Genomic DNA, 10,412 nt, shown 5'->3' on the forward strand with positions numbered 1-10,412 from the left:
CTGTGGAGTGAGGAAATGTTCGAGTTCCCCCATGATCTTCTCACACTCACTGCACAAAGAGCAGCTTTAGCTGGTTGAGTGCTCTGTGTTAGCCACTCACAGCAATGCTAGATACACCTGCTGCAGATGTTTAAACAAACATCAGTGGTTCTGCAAGAAACCCGACACAGCCCTGCCGCTGAGGTTTAGCTGTATCAACACCAGGATAAAAAGGAAAGTGAAACAAACAACAAAAATAAGATGTATCTGAAATTCCTTCATAGATGGGCTGCAGCCCAGTCAGCTGGAGCTTTGTGGAAAATCAGCTGTGCAGCAGAAAGCCATGGGAGAAGTGCTGTGGTTTTAGAATCATGTTGCAGGAAGTCTTTAAGCAGATGGTGCCTTTTCCAGGGAAGAGCTGTTCTCCAGCCTCCATCAGAGCTTGCAATCTCTATCCCTTCTTCATGCTGAGTTACTGGCCTTTTTTTTAGTCCCCTTTTCTCCCCCCACTGTCCTGTACACACAGGGGTGAAAGCATGGCTGGGCTTTATTCAGCTGCTCTCAGCTGATCCTGAGAAACACAAAAAAGATTAATTACACCACGAGGATCCTGCAGATCACAAACTATTTGATGAGTAGTTAAAAGACTCAAACTGTGAAGCAAAACTTCCATTTTCCTTCCCCCTCCCCCTTCTTTTTAGTGAGACAGCCTATGCCTGTAAGGAGAACTTCTGTCCCTTCCAAAATTCAAAATAGCTTTTCAAAATCTCTATTTTCATGAGCAGTGGATATTTTTCCAAATGTGTATGAATATTTCACCTTGACTCCTCAGCAGTTACAGGTGGCCACTTGCCCTGCATTCCTCTGTTTCACCCACCTGCAAACATCTCCTCTCTGGGTGTTTCACACACCAAGCAAGGGGAGCAGCCATCCCTAGAACAGGAACTCTCAGGAGTTTAACATCTCCAATGTGCTATAGCACACAACATGCTGCCTAGGTTTTTAATTACATCTTGGAGATTAGCAGTCCAGAAAATCACTTGAAACCAATGAAATAATGTGCACCTAACTGAAGACTGCTGCAGGCTCTGGGGGCTGCTTCAGAGCAGTCACAGTTTATTGGGTTTTAAACAGCCCCTCTCCCCCTCCCTGTAAATTATTTGCCGACTTCATTATTTTCCAGCTCCACCAGTAATTGGTTTTTATGGGTTTAGTAAAGCTGCTATTGGTAGCAGTAAAATTACTGCTAGTGGGAGCAGTAAAATTTTCTCCTCTATGTATATGCCCCCTCCCACGTCTGGGTCGAGACCCTAAAGTGAGCTGTGGCTTTTCTGACCCCTGAGTCACTGCCTGATTTTAATGCTCTCATGCAGAAGTACCAGAGGTTCTGCTGCCCAAACTCCCCCTGAGTAAATCAGCCCTACAGCCCAATCTGGCCTTGGAATGGAGCAGCAGCTGATGATGCACATGAGGTCATCACTATTAAATATCCAAACCTCTCCAGGAGCAGGCAATGGGATTGAGAAGGGCTGAGAGCAAAAGGTGCTTTTCTCCTCCAATTTTTTTTTCAATATGTAAATATTTTCACATGAGAGCAGCTGTAGTGCCCAAGGGGAGCCTTTCCTGCCACCCTGCAGCTGCCCCATGAACTGCTGCTCCTGCAGCCTTGGGGACCCCCAGCTCAGAGCAGCCAGAAAACCCTCCTGGGGAGAACCACCTGGAACTGTGCCCCGTCCCAGGGCCTGGATTTATTCTGCCACACACACAAGCTGGTAGAGAAAATCAAGATGAGGGGACACCCCATGCTCTGGGGGCAAATCTGCTCATCCCTTATGGGTTCCCTGCACAAGACCTCGGGGGCTGCTCCCAGCACCAGTGTCCAACTGGCTCTCCTCTGTCCTTGCAGCTTGGTGGAGAACGTGCTGGAGGACAAAACCAAAAACCTCCTCTCTGCTTGTTTCTCAAGCGTCCTCTTGCTTCCCTCAGAAAGGGAAATGCCACAGCAGAGCACTTCCCTCTACATCAAGGTGAGTGCTGGCTGAGCTCCAGTCCCTCCAGTCTAAGGACCCTTAGAGCTTTACATGGTGGTTGCCATCCTCCCCCATCACCCCTGCAGTACCCTGCAAGGAAAGGCATGGCAGAGTGTCTGACCACGGGGCTCTGGGATGCACTGCAGGGCACCAGCGATGTCCCGAGGGGACATGAGGGCAAAGTGGGGTCTGGAGGCACCCTGAGAGCACCCAGGTGCCCAGGGCTATGCCTGGCCTGTGCCCTGGGGGCCACCCAGCCCTTCCCTGCCTGGGTGGGTCACTGGGACCTGTTGCTGGAGGCAGGTCCCATGTCAACAAGCACTGGGACTAGAAGCAGGTGCTGTGTCACAGTGGGGCTCTTTGTGACGCCCCCCTGCAGCACGGGTGGTCAGCATGGCTGCTGCCCACAGTGCACGGTGACAGGCAGGAGCCTGGAAGTGACACGGAGCCCCCGAGTGCAGCCCATGTCTTGCCCCACCACCCCTGGCAGCCCTGTGGGGCTGAAGTGTTTTGCCAAAGCTTCCCACGACACCAGCCCAGGATCCCCCATACTGCCTATCCCACAGGATGGAGAAGACACCCCTTGCCACCCCCAGGGAGGAGGACAGCTCTTCCCAGAGGAGCAACTTTTCACAGATGGTCTCCTTCTACGACACAACCACGATGCAGCCACTGCAGCTTGGTGAGCGAGGGGCCCCGTGGGGCTGGGCAGGGCTGGGGCCCAGCAGCACACCCTGCACGATGCCAGGGTCATGTTTTCCTGGCACAATGACAGCAGCAGTCCTGGAGGACGGGCAGGATGTCACCTGAATGCCAGGGTGGCTTGGGGCTGGATGCCAGCCCCAGCAGAACCTCTCCTGAGAAAAATACAGAGCAGAGGGGCTCCAGGGCGTGGGCAGTGAGAAGCAGTGGGATTCTGGAGCTTTCCTGCCCATATCCCAGTGTGTTCCTCAGCCCAGGGCACTGGGGCTTTCCCAGCTCCAGCAGAGCAGCTCCTCTGCCCGTCACCTCCAGCCACCAGCTGCTCAGGGAAAAGGCTGTGCCAGGGGTGTGGGCACAGGGCTGGCTGCAGGGTAGGTGTCCTTGGCTCTGTCCTGTGCCCAGAGCCTCTGCAGCCCCCCACTGCTCTTCCCCTCTGGCAGATGCCAGCTGGTTGCCTGTATACAAAGAATCAGAGGACGCTGTGCATTTCATCCTGGCCTTTGTCAGCAGCCTTGACAAGGTAACTGTGGCCGGCTGGACAGTGGCTGTGCTGCCATTTGCTTCCAGGGGCTTTGCTGGGCTGTGCAGTGGTGCTGGCTGGGCAGAGCTGCCTTTCTCCCAGGGCACTGCACTCTCAGTGCTCCAGTCCCACTGGCTGTGTCCATCCTCCCGCACTCCCTGTTTGTGTCTCTGCCAGGACACCCACAAGTTCACATTTCTGAAGAGCACCTATGTCATGTGCAAAACTGCCTTGAAACGTGGCTTGACCCAGGGCCTGGATTTATTCTGCCAAACCTGTGAAGTGGTAGAGAATATCAAGGTGAGGGGCTGGGCACATCCCATCTGGTGTTCTGGGGATGGGCACAAGCACCCCTGGCACTGGCACCCTGCGTGGACAGTGCTTGGGTGTGTCAGGGACTGGGTGCTGCCAGGTCCCATCCTGGTTGTGCTCTGCAGGACCTCCTGGAGAAGGAGCCAAGGGACTGGCTGTCCTCACAGATCCGGTATCTCGCCATGATTACCATTGAAGAATTAAGGTGGGCCCCTGCCCCAGAGCTCCGAGGCCACCTGCACGAGACCTCCCAGCACCAGTGTCCAACTGGCCCTCTGTCCTTGCAGCTTGGTGGAGAATGTGCTGGAGGGCAAAACCAAAAGCCTCCTCTCTGCATGTTTCTCAAGCGTCCTCTTGCTTCCCTCAGAAAGGGAAATGCCACACCAGAACACTTCCCTCTACATCAAGGTGAGTGCTGGCTGAGCTCCAGGAGCCTCCAGTCGCTCTGGGCTGCTCCCTGCTCACCCTGTGCTGCCCCATGACCAGAGACCCGAGGCAGGCTGAGCTCTTGCTGTTGCTTTCCCACCCTGGTGGCTCTGTCTCCTTCCCATGGGCCTGGCTGCTCTGTCCCCAGCACTTTGTGTATCCCTGTGTCTCTCCTGGGAAGTTCAGGTGTCCTCCTCAGGTACTGAGAGCTCAGATCAGTCTCCTGGGCGTGGGGGAAAGAACAGCAGAATGTCAGGCTGTCACCACAGGCCCCCAGCCTGTAATAATTAACATTGACAGGTAATAATTAGCATTGACTCCATGATTCCAGAAGGCTGATCAATCACTTCATTATCCTATACTTATTAAGAAACCCGTCGCCCTTATGGACAGTCATGATACAGGTGGACCCAACTGGTCCTTCAATCCAAACACCATCACCAGTGGCCAATTAAGAAACCACCCTTTGGTAAACAAATCTCCATAACACATTCCACATGTTCACAGGAGCAGCAAGTGGAGATAAGAATTGTTTCTCATTCTTTTCTCTGATTTTCTCACAGCCTTCCCCAGGACAGTGCCTGGGGAAGTCTGTGCCTGCTCTCTGTGGCCAGGGAGCTGCTGCCACAACAGGCTCTGCTCTCTGTTGTGTCTGCAGACCCTGAAAGCCATGGATGCAATGCTGAGGACAATGGTGCTCAGCTTTCCTGCCTCCAGCGTCAGCAAGGAGCTGCAGGACATCTTTGAGGTGTGGCACAAGCAGGGTGGGGGTCCTGGGGCTGTTCCTCACCCTGGAGGGGAGAAGTTGCCCAGTCCAGTGCAGAGCATGGTGTGGGGAGGGTGTTCACCTCCCGTGAGGAAGCAGGGGCTGGCACCAGGCTCCTCTGAAGCACAGTGGCTGCAGAAGGTGGCACCTGCCTGGCCAAAAAGTTGTCCTGGGACCTTTGTCCAGGCTTGTGAGGGACCCCAGGGACAGGCACCCCACTGCAGGCTTTGTGTGAGGTTAGAGGAAGCTGTGAGGGATGGTACAAGTCTGGCCCAGGAGCAGAGCTGTGTTTGCTCTTGGTGCTCACCAGCAGCTTCTCTCACCCCAGTTGCTGCTGGACTACACCAGATCCGAGAGAGAAGCTGTGAGGGAGAGGGCTATGGGGAGGATTTGTGTCCTGACCAGTTTGCTGTCCAGCTATTCCACCCTGAAGGTAAGGACCACACACCCTCCAGCCAGCCCATGCCCCCCTCCCTGCCACTCTCCATGCCAAGGCTGCTGCCCAGCTGGTTGCTCCAAGAGATGGGGCCACAGAGCCCTGTAAAGCTTGGATTCACCAGGAATCCTGCCCTGGGCACGCTCTTGGGTACAGGTTCAGCACCAACATCCTTTTCTTAGCCCTTCTCCTCATGCCTCCCTCATCCAGCCCTCTGTCAGATTTGGAAGAGACAGCTCTGGACCTGTGTGCCCTGAAGACATCTCAGTCCCAGCCATGGGGAGGCTGGTGGGACGTCTCATTCTTTTCCGATATTCCGAGGAACAAACAAGATACACAGCTTTCCACGCTCTTTCTTCCCTCGCTGAATTCCTCTGTGAGTAAAAAAGCAAGAGCAGCTGTGGCCTGCATCCCTGTGCACACAGACCTCTCTTGACAGATCTGCTTCCTGACCTCCTCTGCCCCTCCCAGCTGCTTCCCGTGGCATCCCAGCTGTCACTTTGCTGCACAAGCTGAGTGCTCACCTCAAGTCCAGGATCTGGATCTGTTTGCTACTGCTCTCCTTCCCCGCTTCCTTTCAGGACCTTGAACCCCGCTGGTTTGTGGCCCCCACGGCCAAAGCCCAGTTGACTCCCAGGTCCCAAAGCCCGGTCTTCCCCGTTAGAGAGGAGCAAATCCACCACCCTGGCTGGTGCCTCTTGCCTATAGCAAGAAGCTATTCCTGATGGCCCCCAGAAATCTGGACTGATTCTGTCCTGCTGTCTCGCAAGCAGATCTCAGGGTGGTTTGATGACCTTGCTGGCAAAGCAGCTTTGTCCTACTGACTCTTCTGTGTTCGCCCTGCTGTTTAGACAAGTCAAGGCCAAGGGATAGGTCAGACGAATTCTATTGGGAAGCTCTGAGCACATCCTCGCTGTGTTACCTGAGCATTGCAGAGTGTACCCAGGTAATGATCCCCCTCCTTGCTGGGACTCCTGCCCATGGCATCAGCAGAGCGCTTGTGGGGCCAGCAGAATCAGCAGAATCGGTGGGGCCGGTGGGGCCTCACTGCCCTGGCAAGAAGTTTCCTGCCATCCCTGAGCAGGGACAACACATGGGCTGCACTCTGGTGTCCTGGCAGCAGCTCCAGCCCTCCTGGCCCCCAGAAAGCCCCTAGTTCTTTGTAGGGCCTCCTCCCTGATGTGGAGGGCCCTCTCTCCTCACCCTCTGCCATGCAGGGACTGCAGGCACTGCTGCCAGCTTTCCTGTGGGGTCTGCTGCCAGCACTGCCAGGAACCTCTGCCCAGCCATCTGCACCATCAGGGCACTCAGTGGAACATGTCTTCTTTCCTGCCATAGACCTTTGGAAAACACCTCCCCTCTAGTGAGAGGACAGACATCATCCTCGAGGCCATCGAGGCGATGAGAGATGCCAGCATCCTTGACAAGGAGGTGCCCAGCAGCATGCTGGATGTGGTCATGAAAGACCTGGACTTATGGCTGACAGATGTAAGTGCCCTGGGGCTGGATTGCCCTGATCTTCAGCCATATCAGGCCTTGTTCCTCCCTCCATCCCTTCCTCACAAATCCAGGTGACTTGGGCACCTGAAGCCATCCAAAGGCAGCAGAGAGGAATGGGAAGGGCAGCTGAGGACATGGCTGCACTCCAGTGGCAGTGCCATCCTCACCTGTGTCCTTTCCAGGTGCCCAAGATAGTGAACTGCATTCTTGAGAACCTGCTATGCATCACCTCAGAGTCAGGCCGTCTGAAAGTGCAGTCACTGTTTTTCCTTGTGACCAGCGAGTACTCCTCAGCAGCAGTCATCAGCCTGTGCGAGATGGCTCTTCAGGGAGACAGGTACTGGCCCTGACAATCTGAGGGGCTTGCTCCATGTGGAGAGAGGGACCCCGAGACTCTGTGGCTGCCAGATCCAAGGAATGCTGCGGGACATCCCACAGAGCCAGGCTCTCCATCCCACAAACCTTTCCAGCTCTCTGGCACGTTGGCCGGGCTCGCAGCATCCAAAGCCAGCCAAACCACTCCAGAGCCATCCTGGTGCTCCCAGCCTCACAGAGAACTCCCCCTCAGCCCTGACCTGCCTGCTGCAGGGCCCCTGGGGACCCCCAGCACGGGCTCTGCTCTGTGGGGCTGGTCCTGGCCACGGCGCTGTGGCTGAGGCAGCCCCCTGGCTTCCAGCACTTTCCAGGAGCTGTGCGACACTCTGTCCTCCACGCCTGGCATTTTGGACAAGGTCCTAACCGAGTTTGCGACCTTGCTCCAGAACCAGTGGTGCAACCCTCCCAGAGAAGGCACCTGCACCTCTCACGGAGCTGTGAGTCACCAGAAAATGCCCCAGCCCCTGTCTGTGAGCCCTCTGGCAGCACCTCATGGCTGTGTTTGTTCCTCCAGCCATCCTTGGGGCAGATTGACTTGGAGGAGTTGGGTGACGAGCCCAACATCTGGGGCGATCAGGGGCGTCCCAACATGATGGTGGCCTTCCTGCTGCTGGAAGTCCTCGCTGGGCTGTCAGAGAGAATTGACATGGTGAGCAGGGTGGTATTGGGGCAGCCAGGGCCTGGGGCTGAGTGCAAGGCAGTGGCTTGGCCTGGGCTGGGAGTCAGGATGTGGGCTGACTGCTCCAAAAGCCATCCCTGCCATGGTGGGGCCCGGGGTGGCTGCCCTGGGAGATCTCCAGACCTTTCAAAAAAATGGAAACTCTCTTCTTCATAAAGTCAATAAAATTTGAAGCCTTCCTGCCGACCATGATGAAGATACTGGAAGCTGGCAGTGAAGATGAGAAGCTGAAGATCATCAAGGTCTTCCGAAATGTCCTGGGTCAGCTGAAAATGTCAAAGGCCAGCTCCATCGCTGTGGCACTGGTGGGGAAGATCCTGCCCCTCTTTGACTCGGTGAGGCTGACGTGGGAGCCCGAGCCCTGCAGACGGGCACTGCCCCTCATGAAAGCAACACTTGGAGCAGGCTCAGCCCTCCAGGAATGGATTCTGGGCTTTGCAGCCCAATGCTGCTTGTGCCCGCTCTGGAATGTGAGCCCGGAGCACGGGCAGGGAGCTGCTGCTGCTTCAAGGCTCGCCTTTCCTCCCTCCTGGCAGGAGAACGGCCAGCTGCGAGAGCTCTCCCTCTGGCTCCTCAGAGACCTGCTGAGGTGTGTGGTGAGCAGGGATGAGAAGATGATGAGGAGGCAGATACAGGATGCACTGATCCCGCTCCTCTTCCGTATGAACGACCAGCTCCCCAGCGTGGCCAGGGTATGGATTTGAAGGTTGAGCACTGATATGGGGGGACTGACACCTCCCAGGGGTTCTGGACACTGGGGCAAGGGCTGCTCACATTGGGCAGGGCTCCCCCAGTGCAGCCCCTGGGAAGGGGAAGCAGCACAAGCAGGGGTGGACAAGGTGGCTCAGCCACTTTCAACACCTGTCCTGCCTGCTCCAGCAGGGCTTGGCAGCAGCCCGTGGCCACTGAGGCAGCACCCAAGGCCTAAAAATGTGAACTCCAGAAGCCCAGAGGCTTCTCAGCTTCCCCACAAGTGTCAGGGGCCAGGGCTTCAAGCCTCAGTCAGTCACCCAGGCTGGCCCCAAGAGACTCCAAGACATTCAGGCTAGGACAAGTCACAGCTTCCTAAGGGTGGGATCACTGCAGGAATAAAGCCAAGAAGTATCTTTCCCCAGGCCCTGGTCCCCATCCCTGAGCTAATGCTGTTCTGCAGGCTTCCAGGGAAGCCCTTTTTGCTGCTGCAGAGCTTCTCAACTGGAAGCAGCTCAAGCACCTGCTGCAGAAAGAGCGGATGTGGGAGCTTGGAGAATGCTTGGTAAGGACAAGCCACAGGGCCCAGGCTGGCTGGGGGCTGTCCCTGCCCTCTGTCTGTCCCCATGAGAGCCCAGGGGGGCAGAGCCTGCTCCGAGTGCTGCTTGCAGGGCAGGGCAGGACCTGGAGGAGCTTGTTCCTGTCCTGGAGAACAGAGCCCCAGGGGCTCCTCTCCAGGCCCCTCTCGCCTTGCTGTGTCCAGCAATGAGGGATGCTGGCAGGAGGGACGGCTCCAGCCAGCTGGGGGGCTCTGTGACAAGCCTGGAGACATCCTTGGTGCTCCCTGCAGCTAATGATGAGGAGGAACAGGGCTGAAGAGTTCATGCATCAGAGCCTGCCCTACCTGAGGGATGCTCAGTCCTCGGTGCGCCTGGCGGCCGTCAGGTTCATCAGTGAGTCACAGCCCCTCGCCCCTTTTGGGCCAGCGTGGCCACCTGCCTGCACTGCAGTGGCAGCAACCCTGTGGCTACCCCAACCACCCCGTGCAGAGCCTCAGCCTCCCTGTGCCCCCTGCCACAAGCTGGGCTTGGTGGCCACCTTGCCCAGTGCCCTGCTGGTGGCCCCTGGGTCAGCCCTGCGGGGTGGGAGGGTGGCAGGGCTGGGGCTGGGAGCAGGGAATGACAGAGCTCTGTGCCCAGGGTGCGCCGCGAGGCACGTGAGGGAGCAGGATTTGGAGACTCAGGCTCACATCCTCCGTGGTGAGTGGTCTGTGGGGAATCCGGGGGGGCTGTGCAGACACACGGCTTCATCTTGGCTCTGTTTCTTTGGGTCACAGCCCTTCAGCCCTTAGAGAGAGACAGGGATATCTCAATCAGCTGCATGGCAGCCCACACGGGCTTGATCCTGAGAGCTCCAAGGGTGCAGAGAAGATCGTGGGTCGTTCTGCAAACGCTGTGCTGCTGGTGCCGGTGAGCTCAGCAGAGCTGCAGCTTTCTGTGGATTAATAAAGGTGGAGAAACACATCCAAGCCCTTGGTGTCCTTCAGCTGTGTAGTGCCCTGAGTGTGCTGAGCAGACTGTGTCCATCTTGGCCTGCCCCACAGGCAGTGGGATGCTTCCTCCTCACACCCTGCCATCTCAAAATGTCCCACTTGGCCCCAGAATTGCAGGCACAGGGCCCCAGATTTTGTGCAGAGCGTCTCAAATTGCATTCCTGGTACCCCAGAATGTTCCTGTGGACCTTGAATTGTATCTGCAGAGCCCCACAGTGTCCTTGGCAGACTCCAAATTCCATCCCATGTATTTCAAAATGCCCCACTGAGTCCTGGAGTGCAGCTGTGGGGCCCCAAATGGTCTCTGGCAGCCCCACTAGGTATGGAATCAGGAGGGAATGCTCAGCTCTGAGTGGACCTCAGCGGGTCCCAGAGCTCTCTGGGGAGTGCCAGGGGCTTGAAGCTGGAAAGGAGTGAAGCACTCTGTTTTAAATGTGCCATCTCT

At 56.5% G+C, this 10,412-nt stretch overlaps 1 protein-coding gene and 1 long non-coding RNA gene across 3 annotated transcripts; one reads left to right on the forward strand and one right to left on the reverse strand.

Moving 5' to 3' along the window:
• Positions 1–236: 236 nt before the first annotated feature.
• LOC128816652 (uncharacterized) lies at positions 237–2,158 on the reverse strand. The gene is made up of 2 exons (XR_008439980.1): positions 2,099–2,158; positions 237–550 (listed from the first exon to the last, which is right to left on the reverse strand). It is a non-coding gene; the product is annotated as an uncharacterized LOC128816652 (long non-coding RNA).
• Positions 2,159–2,394: 236 nt separating this feature from the next.
• LOC128816645 (uncharacterized) lies at positions 2,395–9,938 on the forward strand. Of its 2 annotated transcripts, XM_053994425.1 has the most exons (19): positions 2,395–2,691; positions 3,152–3,231; positions 3,409–3,531; positions 3,669–3,748; positions 3,831–3,951; positions 4,628–4,717; positions 5,064–5,168; positions 5,382–5,547; positions 6,023–6,117; positions 6,510–6,659; positions 6,854–7,008; positions 7,348–7,483; positions 7,561–7,695; positions 7,884–8,060; positions 8,262–8,417; positions 8,879–8,980; positions 9,266–9,368; positions 9,615–9,674; positions 9,752–9,938. In XM_053994425.1, the coding sequence occupies exons 1-19, from the start codon at positions 2,577–2,579 to the stop codon at positions 9,886–9,888; spliced, it is 2,286 nt and encodes a 761-aa protein (XP_053850400.1). In that variant the 5' UTR covers positions 2,395–2,576; the 3' UTR covers positions 9,889–9,938. The 2 variants fall into 2 exon arrangements, with proteins under 2 accessions (XP_053850400.1, XP_053850401.1); XM_053994426.1 differs by lacking the exon at positions 4,628–4,717.
• Positions 9,939–10,412: the final 474 nt, after the last annotated feature.

The sequence above is a fragment of the Vidua macroura genome, chromosome 19 (genome assembly GCF_024509145.1).
Source record: "Vidua macroura isolate BioBank_ID:100142 chromosome 19, ASM2450914v1, whole genome shotgun sequence".
NCBI lineage: Eukaryota > Metazoa > Chordata > Aves > Passeriformes > Viduidae > Vidua > Vidua macroura.

What these genes read in the sequence shown, in the direction of transcription:
- LOC128816645 (XM_053994425.1), top strand. Translation starts at nt 2,577, where the DNA reads ATGGAGAAGACACCCCTTGCCACCCCCAGGGAGGAGGACAGCTCTTCC. An exon ending in TGGACTTATGGCTGACAGAT is followed by an intron (nt 6,660 to 6,853) that starts GTAAGTGCCCTG and finishes TGTCCTTTCCAG; the next exon opens with GTGCCCAAGATAGTGAACTG. An exon ending in TCAGGCTCACATCCTCCGTG is followed by an intron (nt 9,675 to 9,751) that starts GTGAGTGGTCTG and finishes TTTGGGTCACAG; the next exon opens with CCCTTCAGCCCTTAGAGAGA.